The 15502-nt window shown below is 48.4% G+C and overlaps 1 protein-coding gene across 2 annotated transcripts; it reads right to left on the minus strand.

The window, feature by feature from the left end:
* Window positions 1–20: 20 nt before the first annotated feature.
* On the minus strand, window positions 21–15363 carry tex10 (testis expressed 10). Of its 2 annotated transcripts, none has more exons than XM_084442733.1 (17): window positions 15271–15363; window positions 14744–14948; window positions 14466–14653; window positions 13229–13558; window positions 12606–12821; window positions 12199–12445; window positions 11970–12082; window positions 11331–11578; window positions 10636–10771; window positions 10045–10211; window positions 8851–9028; window positions 7645–7733; window positions 6074–6207; window positions 3482–3562; window positions 3185–3369; window positions 1109–1319; window positions 21–315 (listed from the first exon to the last, which is right to left on the minus strand). In XM_084442733.1, exons 2-17 carry the CDS (start codon window positions 14927–14929, stop codon window positions 205–207), a joined length of 2820 nt encoding a protein of 939 aa, XP_084298859.1. In that variant the 5' UTR covers window positions 14930–14948; window positions 15271–15363; the 3' UTR covers window positions 21–204. The 2 variants fall into 2 exon arrangements, with proteins under 2 accessions (XP_084298859.1, XP_084298858.1); XM_084442732.1 differs by having other exon boundaries at window positions 10045–10214.
* Window positions 15364–15502: the final 139 nt, after the last annotated feature.

A 15502-nucleotide genomic window follows, 5' to 3' on the forward strand; every position in this document is an offset into this window, starting at 1 on the left:
CACAACAGTCTCAGCTCCAGGTTTACAGGCAGTTCTGACCAGGAGTTAAGAACACTGCTCTGCTCTGAGAATTTATAAAGGCAAAATACAAAGACTCAGTAAGGGACAAGATTTGTGAATATGCGTGGAGGAGGTGTTGTCATCTGGAGCGAGCTCAGAGGGGGGTCACGGGGGGAGGAGTCCAGGTGTTGGCGGACCGCGTGGTCAGTAGATGTCTCGGAGCCCCAGGTTTCCGCGGTGACTGGCCATGGTGACGCTGTAGCAGTAGAGCAGGTCCGTCAGCCACTGTTCCCGGGCCTTGCCATGGCAGTACCTCTGCAGCGCACACACAACCAGTCAGAACGCTCACTCACAGCCCAAAGTCACTATGCCTGTAATCTTTCACGTGTGTGTGTGAGTACTTGACAGAGAGGGAGAGAGAGTACCCTGAGCAGTGTTGGGAGTAACTGAATACAAAGTAACGGATTACTGTAATCAGATTACCGTTTCCAGTAACTTGGAATGTAAGGGATTACATTTGAGTTATCAGAAATCAGATTAGTTACTAACCTAATAAAAATGTGATTACTTGTGATTTGAGTTACTTCTGCATGTACTGTACCTGCACTTTCATTTGGTTGATATGCGCATACCCTCTGCAGTCATGACTTAACTGCATGGTTTATGTCATCAGATGGTATAGCATCAGATTTTCAAGTGTCTATTATGATCTAAGATGCAAAGCTGATCCTACATCAGCAGTTCTATGATTCAGGTAAGATCGTAAGATCGGTAAGATTATCTCTCTCCCTTCTTTTCTCTGTCTTCTGGCCAACTGTGTTCTATATTGTATATTTGTTTTAGTTTCTTGTTTTTTATGCTGCCATTTTGCTCAGGTGTTGCTCGAAAAAGAGTTATTTGATCTCAAGCTTCTTTACCTGGCTAAATTAAGGTTAAATTAAAAAATAAAATTAAGAAATGATCTGGTTCTAGAAAGCCTCGAAAGAAAAGTAATTAGTAATCCAATTACTTTTTCAGAGAGTAAGCAGTAAAGTAATCCAATTACAATTTAGAGAAAGTAATCAGTAACTTTACTTGATTGCTTTTATGTAACTTGCCCAACACTGACCGTGAGCTCCTGTATGATATGCTGCAGCAGAGGCGCGTTGGCCACCAGGTGGTTGCGCATGGTGGTGTGCTGCAGCAGCAGGGACAGGATCTGCGCCAGCGTGGGCAGCTCCTCCTCACACAGGTCCCCCACGTGCAGCGACTGCAGTACCATGCGCAGCAGCCGGGGGACGCCGCCCAGCGCGGACACGCACGCATCCCACACTGCCTCCCTGCCAGGAGAGACGAGCCAAGGGCTATCAGTTTAGTTTAGTTTATTTAAATCAGGACAGTGTATATTGATGAACGTGTACAAAAAATGTAAATATGCCAGATTGGAGCCCGGAGGCTAGTTTCCATCTGGGTCCATTAGGCAGGTTGATGTTACAAACAAGGTTACAAGAGGTACATATATAAAACAGACACAGTACAATATATAGAACATGGAAAAATGGCGCACACACACACACACTGACACGCCCTGGACTGGCCGACGTGTAGCATGATACAGTGCCGTGGGTCCGTCAAGTGACATTTACATAAAACACCGCTACGTCTATGGAGTAGACTGAGGCAGAGTGTGTGACCGTTTTTTTCTCTCACTCTCACACACACACCATTTTCCATCAGGCTCTGACAGTCGTCTGCAGAAACACACCTAAGGAATGTCTGTGTATCGCTGAAAATGATTGTGTTTTCAATCTCATGTGATGTTTACAATGACGTCTACATGTTGGGTAATGTTACAGAATGTTTATTAGCAAAGTCAATTCATAGGGGTCCAAAACATTAATATTTAAGGCCCCATTAAAGGCCCAGTATTTAAGGCCCCATTAAAGGCCCCAGCGAACTCGCGACCCCTGGTTTACAAGACCAGTGAGCTATGGAGCCTAAGCTGAGAGACCTACAATCAAACTATATTCATACAAACTGGATGTATATATGTACAGTAAGACCTCACTCATCCGAACTTCAGAGATCCGAACCTCGCGGTCTACCGGACAGGCTTAAAAAACGTTTTTTTTTTTTTTGAGCCTGCTATCTGGTTACTGGTGGGATTTTCATTACAGTACTGTACCCTACTGTGAATAAAAACAGAACTGTATGTAGACCTACATGTTGCCTGTAGCCTACTGTCACGTTTAATTTTTTTGTTACTCTAATGTCGAGCGCAAAATGCAAATGAGTCTGCTGCGCGAGAGCTGCATTCCTTGGTAGCCAGAAAGCGCGTCAGCAACCTGAAGCAGAGGAGCATCGAGTCATTATTCGTTCCCAGTTAATGGACTTCAGGAACACAGACGTGTTGTAAGCATGTAGATTAGCCTACTAGGCCTACTGTATTTGTTAAATAATAGGCCTAGCCTACAGCCTAGGCCACGTTAGCCTACATCGGTTGTTTAGGCTGCAATAGCCTAGACAACAACTTGTCTGTCATTTCATTTTATTTATTTATTTATTATCATTTGCTCTAATTGTTCTAATGTTGGGTTGCTTTTAGGCTATACCATTTTGTTCTGCGAATACAGTAGCCTATCGATGCAGCGTACGCCTCATTTGAGAATAAAGTACTGTATTTGATCAAAGCACGCACTCAAGTGGAAATTCGTTTATTTTATTCTAGGCTATACTGTAGGCATATTATAGGCTAGGCTGTATGAGTTTAGTTGGCTATTTGATTGCAATTTTGATGCATTTTCACAAGTAATTAAGGGTATTTATCGGTGTATTATGAGTCTATATGAAACAAGTACCACTTATTGAATTTGGTGCATTTTAACATGTTTCAGTCATCCGGACATTTCAGAGATACCAACGACCTTCGGTCCCGTTGGGTTCGGATAAGTGGGGTCCTACTTTACATATATTCATTATTCTATTCTATATTGTACACAGTGCTAGTGCTTTTCTTTTTGTCCAATCCTTGCTGTAATTTCCACTGCTGAAACACAAAATTCCTCCCAATTAAGTATCTATCTATCTATCTATCTATCCATCTATACATCCATCCATCCATCCATCTAAACAAAGATTTAAACAAGACCACAGCGACAGCGTCACACCTGACTAGCCGGACAGGTTAGCTGAGTAAACAACGCACCTCTTGTGGTTGGTGTTGGAGACCCTGTCCTGCTGCAGAGAGCTGAGCAGGGACAGCAGGCTGAGGCAGCAGTGAGACAGGAACCTCAGCAGAGCTTCGCTGGGGAGGAACGAGTGGTCCAGCAGCCTGGCCATGGCTCTCAACAAGCCGGCCGCCATGCTGTCTGGCACCACCACCAGCCTGGTCTGAGAGTGAGAGAGAGAGGGACAGAGACAGAGGTGAAGACAGAGGGGGAGTTATAAAAAGCATAACACACAGTCCTGGTCCTCAAACTCAACAGCGCATGTTCTTTCTCACCAGGTAGGTGCAGATGCCATTCTGCAGGACGTCGAAGCACTGTGAGCGTGAGCCCAGCGTCTCCAGGCAGTGACAGACTTCCTGAAAGGGACAGACAGGGACAGTTACATCACTTCCTGTTGGTATGCTACCCCCCCCCCCAGGAGGCCCCACCCCCCACCTCAGCAGGGCCATGCCCATCCTGTGAGACAGGCCGGGTCATTAGAACTGATACGTGGAGGATTAGACAGGCTTTATTTCAAGCTATGTTTCGGCAGCCTAAACAATAAGGAAGTGTTTGAGCGCGCGTGTGTGTAAGGAGGGTGAAATCTAATAGCAGTAACGATATTAGGGCGACGGAATTAAAGGGGCAAATGAAAGAGATGTCCAGGTCACGCTCTCTGCCTCAATCAACATCAGACGGCATCATTCATCAGCCTAACAGCATTACTGCACACACTCTGGGAGGAAGTTAATGGGGTGACTCGCACAATGTTTCAAAATTATATTTATTTGTTTTCTGGCCCTGAAATTGGACTTAAAAGAAAACTGGTTTCTAGATTTAAGGGTTAGGGTTTGGTGGCAAGAGTTACCTGACACTAAACCAAGCTTTTTAGATCGTCAGTATATGTTTCCAATGACCTCTACATAGTGAAATTTCACCGACGTCGGTCCAATGGTAAAGTCAACCCATTGGGGTCCAAAAACGGCAATTATCAGTGAGATCTGGATCCTCACCCGACAGCTACAGTAATACTTTAAAGTACATAATTAAAGGTCACACCTATCACACAAGAGAGCATGCCAAAACAAACAGACAGGTAGGCAGTGTGGTTCACAACCCTCAGCTACTAAATTGGAGATGGTAGCAAATAGAAAAAGGATCCGGTAATAAAACTGCACACACATCCTCTACTTCACATATTTCTGTGCCCTCATCAAACACTTAGCTCTCCGGGGAAATGTCATTTCACACCTCTAAATGGCCTCTGTGCAAACACACCACCTACTGCTTTACTGCCACAATGCAGCACCTTCATCATGAATAACATCAATGCCGTCTTAGACACGATCACTTAATTTGTCCGCCTTTACACTCATTCTGCTATCTCTTTTTCTCTCTCTCTCACTGACACATACTGTACATACACACACACACACACTGTACATACACACACACACACACACGGGGGGCGAGGAAGACACCTTTTCGTGGTGCCCCCCCGTCAGTAGCTGCGATTAACCACCATACGCGAAGCAGTCTGCCAACTGAGGGCCACCACCCGGGCTAGTGTTCAGCACTTGTTTCAATCTGCTCAAAGTCAAACCGACTGATTATTGATTTGTTTACATGGAACAGCTGTGCGACACGCACGCAGGCAGGAGTGAGTGAGTTACTATATACGAACACAAGTGGTCAACTGGACACATTTGGAGACGCTTGATAGACACAGGTATAAACGATGATGTGTCTCGCTGTCCACTTGTGATCTGATCGTCCAAAACGCATTTTAAAACCTAAAAAGTCTAGACAGGGTCCTAGTGTATAGAAAGGGTACTTATTGAGTATTTACTGTAGTGTTACTTTTTAAACTTTTCATGATTTGTAAATTTGTAATTTGTAATTAGAGTATTCGAATTTATCTGTATCAAGCATAATCTTGGAGCTAGCAGCAACATTTCACTGTGAATGTACAGCGTACATTACATGTGACAAATAAAGGAATCTTGAATCTTGAACACACACACACAGGAGTACACAGCGTAGTCCAGGTGAGACAGGCCGTCACACAAACTTTCCCACGGTGAAAAACGACACTCAACTTTTCCTCATTAATTTCAAATCAAAATCCCCAAATTTTCATTAGCATCTATCACATTTAGCTGTACACGTCCGAATTTGCGCGAGTGAGAATGTGTGCGATGCGACAGCCCCCCAGACCTGCCAACCTATGTCGCCATTCTCCCCGCCATTAAAAACAATCCCGTCTCATTAATGGAATCAGAGTCGACGCGGTCCGTCCCTTAATACCCCCCCCCTCTCCTGGCGTCTGTGATTGACTCAGACAGGGAGATGAGAGAGGCAGGATCTGAGGCATTAATTGAGGAACTGAATTAGTGATTATAATACCCTCCCCCCCTCTCACACAGACACACATACCCCTCTTGCCCCAGGCCACGGTTCCCGTTAACGGTAATTTCCGAGCAGAAATGTCACTCCCATAATGCCACGGGCTCTCACTAGCATTTCTGCGTTTCCGCTTGTACCTGATAACCGCGCATCTCCAGCCTGCGCAACGCGATAAAGGCTCCCCTCTCGGGCCGGAACGGCATGATAAGCCCCCCCCCCACACACACTCTGAGAGACAGACCAGGAGGAACTAAAGAGACCAGAGCTGTGTCCAGAATACCATCGCGTTCAGCTGCAGGTAGACACAGTCAGACAGAACTGCTCCCCGTCACACAGCCCTCTCCCCAAGTCCCCATCCTTTGTTTATTCATTTCCGCTCTTCGACACCCTTGCTTCTCCTGGTGCTGTGGGAGGTTTCAGGTGGTGGAGAGGAGGGTGTGTGTGTGTATGGGGAGGGGGGGGGGGGGGGGAGTGACACCCACCTCCACGACGTCCCAGTGGTGTGTGAACTGTTCCAGGGGGGTGGGATACAGGCTGAGGGGCGACAGCGGGGAGGGGGGGAGCACACTCTCGTCGCCCGCTTCCTGCAGGGTGGCCAGCTCATCAGACGAGAACCCTGAGAACCAGAACCAGAGGAGAGAGATGGATAAGAGACTCTGATAACCAGGTTGGCACGTAGGACGTAGCTGGACACACAGCACAGTGAAAGAGGCACTATGGCGGAGAGATGCCTGTAGGCTGTAGACTGAGGCTGGGGCAGGATAGAGGCCTAGGGTTGAGGCGGGGGCAGGATAGAGGCCTAGGGTTGAGGCTGGGGCAGGATAGAGGCCTGGAGGCTGGGGCAGGATAGAGGCCAGTAGGGTTGAGTCTGGGGCAGGATAGAGGCCAGTAGGGTTGAGGCTGGGGCAGGATAGAGGCCTGGAGGCTGGGGCAGGATAGAGGCCAGTAGGGTTGAGTCTGAGGCAAGATAGAGGCCCATAGGGTTGAGGCTGGGGCAGGATAGAGGCCTAGGGTTGAGGCTGGGGCAGGATAGAGGCCCAGGGTTGAGGCTGGGGCAGGATAGAGGCCAGTAGGGTTGAGGCTGGGGCAGGATAGAGGCCAGTAGGGTTGAGTCTGGGGCAGGATAGAGGCCCATAGGGTTGAGGCTGGGGCAGGATATAGGCCTAGGGTTGAGGCTGGGGCAGGATAGAGGCCCAGGGTTGAGGCTGGGGCAGGATAGAGGCCAGTAGGGTTGAGGCTGGGGCAGGATAGAGGCCTAGGGTTGAGGCTGGGGCAGGATAAAGGCCCAGGGTTGAGGCTGGGGTAGGATAGAGGCCTGGAGGCTGGGGCAGGATAGAGGCCAGTAGGGCTGAGTCTGGGGCAGGATAGAGGCCCATAGGGTTGAGCCTGGGGCAGGATAGAGGCCTAGGGTTGAGGCTGGGGCTGGATAGAGGCCCAGGGTTGAGGCTGGGGCAGGATAGAGGCCCATAGGGTTGAGGCTGGGGCAGGATAGAGGCCTAGGGTTGAGGCTGGGGCTGGATAGAGGCCCAGGGTTGAGGCTGGGGCAAGATAGAGGCCTAGCCCTTCTCAGTCCTGTTGTCATATTACGCTCGCTCATGCCAGACAACAGTCCTTTCCAGCTCCATTCACTTCGCCGTCAAAATAAATAGGTGTCGGCCTATTTAGGAGAGGCGCTCATACAAGTGTCAGATAAACATGAAACTTCACTTACCTAAGCAAAAGGGTCTATTTAAACAAATGCTGGGTTTTGAAGCCTCGGCGCTACCATTAAATTACTTATTTAGACGCGTTCTGTCCGAGTGAAATTATTTTTCCGAGGTTGTCTTCTTCTGTGGTGGTGGCGGTGCTTTGAAGCTTCAAGTTCAAGTGAATGGAGCTGGAAAAGGACTGTTGTCTGGCATGAGCGAGCGTAATGCGACAATAGGACTGAGAAGGGCTAGATAGAGGCCCAGGGTTGAGGCTGGGGCAGGATAGAGGCCTGGAGGCTGGGGCAGGATAGAGGCCTGTAGGGTTGAGGCTGGGGCAGGAAAAAGCTCTGGAGGCCGAGACTGACCTGTGAGAGTGGAGAACAGGAAGCTGATGTAGTCCACGTCACGTAGAACCACTTCCTGGCTCCCCACTGACCAACCACTCAGAGATGACCTGAAACACACACACAGGCGCATACATACTGTAGGTATATATAGAATGACTACACTTTTACAAAGTTTCACAACCTAGACCATTTAGACTCTCGTATTACTTTCAATGACCTGCTGTGGTGTATGGTTGATCACTGTTCATTAACTGTGTGTGTGTGTGTGTGTGTGTGTGTGCTCCATTACCATCAGACAGACATGTGCAGACAGACAGATATCCCAACGTTCCATGACGACTCAAGCCACATTCCACATCCCAAAGAGCCCTTTGTGCTCTACACCCTCCCTCTCCCTCTCTCTCTTCCTCTCTCTCTCTCTCCCTCTCTCTCTCTCCCTCTCCCTCCCTCTCCCTCTCTCTCACACACACACACACACACACTCACACACACAATCCCAACCCCACCGGGAGGCATAAGGTCACAGACAGACAGACAAGCAGGCAGACAGACAGATGCATACACACAACCACACTAATGGCATCCTAGCATTATGCAAAACCGGAAGCATGTGAGAGAACAGTTAACTACTGTAACCAAATAGTAGAATATTGTTTATACACACACAAACACACACACGCACACACAATGCCCGGTCGTGAACTAAGACTGCCCTTCCGATGTAGTCTATTGAAGATGCTTTCAGAAATGGACTTCATCTAGGTCTAGAAGATCAGCCCCAAAAATATATCAGAGAGTCAAAACTCAAGGAGCAGCACTGCCATCCTAAGGATGTTAGGACCACAGCTCTTAATCGTCATTCACTCCTGCGTGTGTGTGCGTGTGCACGTGTTCAGTGTGTGTCTTAGTGACCGCCACTGATCATGTGGAATTAACCTTGCTGGGTCTTGATGGACTAAATTGTTTGATTCCATTAAGAGGGGCAACCGGCAGTCTGCTGTCTCCTCTCTAACCAGGAACGACTGATAACTTGTTCTGGGTGTCAGTACGTGTACACACACACGACTGATAACTTGTTCTGGGTGTCAGTACGTGCGCGCACGCACGCACACACACACACACACACACACACACATACACACACACACACACACACACACACACACACACACACACACACACACACACTAGTGGAATCTAATGTCTGAACTTGGCTGTTCTTACCTGAGGTGTATGATGCGGATGAGGGAGGCGGCCAGGCCCGCCGAGATGCGCCCGGCGGTACAGCAGCGACTCAGATTGGCCAGGAGAGACTGTGACATCACAGGCAGGAAGTAGAGCAGCTGCACCAATCGCTGTTGAGACTCCGCTGGCAGCAGCACCACACTGCCCTCCTGTGGGTCTGCGGACAGGCACGGACAAGCGTGCACACACACACACCCACACACACACACACACACACCCACACACACACCCACACCCCCCCCCCCCACACACACACACACACCCACACACACACACACTATTAGCTTAGCAAACGCGTACCCCATACTAAATACACGGCACCACACTGCCCCCCTGGAGGTCCAAAGAGGAACTACAAGCGAGTGGAGGGCCGAGAAGAAAGAGAGTGTGTGTGCAACATGGTAGCAGAGGGAGACATGAGTGATCAGATAATACTGTGTGTGTGTGTTATGATGGTCTCTGACGCACGTTGCTGATGTCAAAGACATCATCTCAGACAAAAGGAGTCTTGTGATGGTGAATTGCCTGCTTGTCTGTGGCAGCTTGTGGATCAAGCGTGCGGACCCGCCCCCCCCTCCGACCCCAATACCTCAACCCCCCCCCCTCCTCTGCGCCATAGCTCTCCGACTGCCCCGAGGTACTATCGCTCCGCCACACCTCTCTAACCCCTCCCCCCTTTAGCAACCCATACGCAAGCTTAGTCTCCATGCCCTAGAGCAACAGACATGGGCGTGAGAGGGGTAGTAAAGAGACAGAGGATGAGAGCGTGAGAGAGAGAGGAAAGAGACTGGGAGGGGGGGGGGGGGGGGCTTGAGGAAATGACTGTGTTCTTCTGTTACGGATATGTTTAATGGACGAGGGCACATGAGGTGAGTGGGGTGTCTGCAGATGAAACAAACACACACACACACACAGAGAGACACACACCCACTGACTAGTAATCAGAATCCTGTGATTCTGGATCACGGAGCTCTACTGCCCCCTAGAGGACGATACTGGACTGGTGTAGCAACAAATGACGAAGCGCTCCTATGGTGACCCTGAGTGTCTTGAAAGATGAGGAAAAAGAAACATGTAACGTTATTAAATAATCATAGTTTACTGCATGCCTTTTCATAACTGTGTGTGTGTGTGTGCATGCATGTACGTGTGTGTGTGTGTGTGTGTGCGTACCATAGAGCCTGCAGGCGTGCGTCTGCAGGCTGTTTAACAGGTCCTTGTTTCCCCGAGAGGCCGCGGCCTGGATGGAGAGGAGGAGCCGGGAGGACAGGGCGGGGTTACGGTGGCCCAGCTGGGACAACTGCACCGGCAGGGCAGCCAACCACCGAGACAACACCCGACTTCTGCAGAGAGAGACGGACCAACAGACAGACAGCCACACCGGTGCAGTTACAGAAAAGGATCTCATAAGGTCAGCCTCCCAGGCACAAAACATTGTACTTCACTTAAAAAAAATAAAAAAAAATGATGTGGATGGATATTTTCCCAAATAGGGCTGTCCCGACTAAGAATTGACATAGTCGGATCTGATTGTGCAAGTCTTGCCTATCGTCAATGTTTTTCTATTTGCATAGGCCTACCTGTATAAAAACCATCTCACCCCCATAGAGCCCGAATGGAATGATCCTGTGTTTCATAACCACATTTTCCCGCAACTGTGACGATTCGACTGTGAGATTGGTTTGAATCAGGCTCCTTTGATCGAATTGTGGAATATTCGGGGTCAGCCCTCTGAAATAGTGTGAGCTCTAACAGAGCCTTTACCTGCTGATGTGCGGGTGGCTGTGCTCCTGTAGGTAGAGTCTGCTGTAGAAGGACAGCAGCAGCGATCTGGTCTGCAGGGTGAGGTTCTTCTGCTGGTACTGAATATACACCGCCTTCAACAAGTCTTCAGTCACCGCTACACACACGCGCACACACACACACACACACACACACACACACACACACGCAGTTACACTCTAGGACAGGGTTTCCCAACCTGGGGACCAGGGCACCCCTTTAGATCGCAGGGGGGGGCATCAGGCCTCAGACAATTTGAGGCCTTAATATTAGCTAGACAAAGATTTGTCAAAGTCAATGTTATTGACATGTCACACAGCAATTTTAACAAAACACACCATTTTGTCTGATGAAGGGCCAAAAGGCCTTTTATTTACGACACTACAATAACATATAAATTCATCAAATTAATCTGAGACTATGAATCGTGTCAACATTAATATTACTGCTACACTGGCGAAGTGCTTCATTGTACCCTAACTTACACCTGATGAAATTTGCGCACATACGAACATACACAGACTGGACGTTCAGAGATTTGGGGGGGGGGGGGCAAATTCCATCAGGTGTAAGTTAGGGGGGCTCTGTAGAAGAAAGGTTGGGAACCCCTGCTCCAGGACACAGGCTGAACACGTAACACAACACATTTCCCTTCCTCCAAACACACACTGTCTCACCTCTGCTCCTTTGTGTGAGCACCATCTTCCACACCGTGTCCAGTAGTGTGTGGAGATGTCTGTTGCTGAGCTTTGCTCCGCTGGACAGCGTCTCTCTGACGAACGTCCTCAGAGGTATCAGCCAATCAGCATCAGGTTCCTGGCCTGGCCCCTCCCTCTGACTGAGCGAGACCATGACCTGACACAGAGTCACGTTGAGTGCCAGAGGCTCCACTGTCTGCACTGAGACTACTGCGCTCTGCTTGGCCCTGAACACACACACGCACAAACACACACACGTTAGAGTACACACATACAGACACACAAACATTTATGAGGACAAATCCCTCCGTCACGATCACACACAGGTCAGTGTTAGCTGATGGTTAGATGACAGGACAGAAGGAATACTTCTCCATCTCCATCTCATCTGGTGTGGTCCTATTCATATCAGAGAATACGCAAAATATCTATACTATCCTATGTATAAAGCAGAAATGCTGAAAAAATATCTACAAAGAAAGAACAGAAATGTACCCTGGAAACACTTAAGCGTTACTCTCCTAAGTCAGCATACCACCAGCGCACACACACACACACACACACGCACACACGCGCACACACACGCACACACGTACGCATGGTCCCAGTGTCCCTCACCTCTTGGCATCCCCCTTCCTCCTGTGTTTAGGTGTGTCCAGGGCTCCGTAGGGGAAGTTCTTCATGAAATGCTGCTTAAAATCACCCAGGTACTCAGTACGGAACCAAGCATCCTACCGAGACGTCACAAAACACAAAAGTTATAATCACTCACAAATGTTATATCTGAACTGTAAATGTGTTTGTGTGTGTTTGTGTGTGTGTGTGTGTGTGTGTGTGTGTTTCTCACCAGGGTCTCCTGGTGTTCCCTCTGTGGTGACAGCCTCCTTAACAGCTGCAGTATGGAGAGGACCTGGTACATGAGTGTCATGGCGTCTGGGGTGAGCAGGTGGGCGCTGTCGGTCTTGGCCCGGTCACTGGCGCTGGCCTCTACCCATACCTCCAGCAGCAGGGGCACCAGCGTAGCAGCAAAGCCTCTGACAGCCTCAGCCGAGCCCAGCCCCTCGCACACTCCAGCCCCAGGCTCAACCTCCGGCCTGCGCGGAGAGAGAGAGAGAGAGATGGTAAGCAGGGGTCGGGATGATGACGGTTACACCATAGAAGACCGCTTTTGAATCATGTAGGGTTTTCATTTGCCCAGTGTAACTCAACATGTGACGCGTGTTCCTTGATCTCTCAGTGACGTGATTCGGATACCTGAGTTTGAAGGTGGAGTGTGGCGTGGGTTTGGCCCCAGAGTGTTCATACACCTGGACTCCAACCCTGCTGTAGGCGATTTCCTCCCAGCTGAGATCCAGCGCTGTGTTAGGCCCTCCCTCTCCGCCGCATACAAACACACCGTCAGCAGGGACGCACACGTCCCCTTCCTCTGCTGGTCTCTCCTCTACCACCGCCTGGAGGAAACGCCCCAGCCTGAAACACACACCCACAGGACCATTCTGACTAGGGCTGGGTATCGATTTGAATTTCAAGAATCGATTTGATTCCAATTCACAAGGTTCAGAATCGATTATCACGATTCAATTTGATTCGATATGGCTTTTTTTTTTGCTGTAACCTTAGTTACATGACTTCCAAGTTATGCAACACATCAATACTAGGGCTGGGTATCGATGCTGATTTCAAAAAATGAATGAATGAATGAATGAATTAATTAACTATTCATTCCTTTATTTATTCATTCATTCATTAAATAAAAGATCGATTTTGGGATTCATGAATGATTTTTTTTTTAACCCAGCCCTAATTCTGACACTAATCCAGTGTTGTTCCTCTCTTCTTATCTGTGTCAGGTCTGTTGTGTGTGTGCGCGTCTTTACCTGAGGAGCACAGTCAGCCTCCACTGCTGACCAGTCACAGCCCTGTTCGGGTTGATTGACAGCGCCCAGCCCTTCCCCGTGGTCTCCTGAGCCTTCTTGCCTCCTACTCCGGCCATGTGCCTGTGTGAGATCAGCTCCAAGAAGTTGGTCAGCAGCAGAGCAGGGCGCGCCGCCAGCAGGGCAGGGTAGTGTTCCAGCAGCACATCCAGGACCTTCAGGGCGTCCTCCTGGATGCCTGCCTCAATGTGCGTCATGGCGCAGGACAGGTGGGCACTGAGGAGCGGGAAGAAGGGGGCCGCCCGGTCTGCGGGCACACACTGGGCGATGAACCTGGGGCAAGCGGAGACAGGTCAGAGAGCATGACTCATACGTAGGATTTTATTTTTCGGTGCTTTGCCTCAGAGACTGAGAGAAGAAAACACTATTCTGTCATGGGGAGAGAAAATAAAGGGCTAATTCCAGTGTTATGGATGTGACACACACACGCACGCACAGACATACACACACAACGCGGTGGAAAAAATCTCGACAAGGATTTATCAGCCAACCAAACCGTCTGGCCTAGAGGTCTAATTCAGTATTTTTCTTAAATAAATGGTAACAGTTAGCAATGTCGAGACCTCATGCCAACATGAGGAACAGGACTGTCATTATGTGCTTGACGCATATCCATTTGTTGTAGGCCTGTTCGCAATTCTCTAGTTTGATTGTCACATTCGTAACACTGTCACATCCGTAACACTGTCACATCCGTAACACTGTCACGCACAAAAATCACATTAAAAAAAGAGAGGGGGAACGACTATTTGATGATCACACATACTGTACATCGGTGAAAGTTTGGGTAATATTGCATTTCAGATGCAGATGCAGACGTTTTATAGCAACTTTTCTTGAAAAATGTTACGGACGTGACATTGGCTATCCTGTAAAAGCGCATCAGTTTAACCAGATTCAACAGTTAAAGGAAAAACTCAAATTACACAATTAATTTACATATTGCTACACCAGCCCTTCGTCTTCAAAGTTTCCTGTTGTAGTGAGGGGAAATGTGCAATTTCATAGATAATCTGGTCAGATTCATTCTGTGCTCCAAAATAAAGACCTTGATGATACATTTTAAAGTGATTTTGTTATGAAAAGTGTTACTTTACTTTTTCATGGTGAGGGCGACATTTACATGGAATTGCCCAAAACAAGCAAAGGACCACTTGACTCCACTGACTTCCAGTCTAACCTGAGCAGACGCGTGGCGGCCACCCGTACGTTGGGGTCCTTGTCTGTGAATACGGCTGCCACCTCGGAGAGCAGGCGGGAGAGGTGCTGTTCTAGGACAGTCGGGTGAAGGGTCAGCAGCTCTCTCAGCCCCACCAAGGCAGTCTGCTTCACAGTCCCGCTGTAGTGGTGCAGCTGGGACAGGAGGTCCTGATAGAAGGGGGGACACACAGGGTTAGTATGACAGGTATAGTAACAATATGGCAGGTTGTCGGTGTGTGTGGATATGATCATCTGCACCTTGATATTGAGCTGTCTGTGGGTGGTACATCCACTCTCATCTCTCTTCAGCTGCTCTGTTAGGTGAATCCCCTTGGTGCGGAAGTTCACGTTGGTAGCATTGTTAGCTTTGGGCTTCTTCTTTCCCACCTTGAGCTTGACCTTCTGGAAGTCATCTTGCCTCTTTTTCTTCTTACTCTTCGTCATCTCTGAAAGCTAGGCCTGCCTGTGGGAGGACAGTCACACAATCACTGAAGACTAATGCAGCAGACTTCACTGACAACATATGTATCGTTACATTTTCAACTAAGTGCTAATACTAGCAAGCAGTTGTTATAAACACACTGTGAATTGAATAAAAGCTACAGTACAGTTAGCTAGCTAGTTAATCATGAAAATGCACATCACACAGCTTTGAATAATTAGCTAGCTAGCTAACGTTAGCTGGTACTACAGTACTAGCAGTACGACCGTGTTTTGGCACACGGCATTTTGCCGTTTTACATTGTAGTTTGAACCACTAGTGCGAAGGACTAACTAAGACTCACATGGATTTAGTTGTCAAAAGAGAAGTTGCATACAGCTTATGCTTATGCCCAATAAACACAAAAAACGCTCGTGTTGATTTAGAGCATGAGGTCCCACTCCTCCTTTCTGTGTCTTCAGATTTGCCAGTAAAATATTAATTGTCAAATAAATTAACTGATTTCTACTTTCAGTTAATGTCTGCAAATCCATTGTTTAGTTTCAAGTGCAAACATTCATTATTCAAATTATTAT

This window comes from Borostomias antarcticus (assembly GCF_949987555.1).
Source record: "Borostomias antarcticus genome assembly, chromosome: 8".
Lineage (NCBI taxonomy): Eukaryota > Metazoa > Chordata > Actinopteri > Stomiiformes > Stomiidae > Borostomias > Borostomias antarcticus.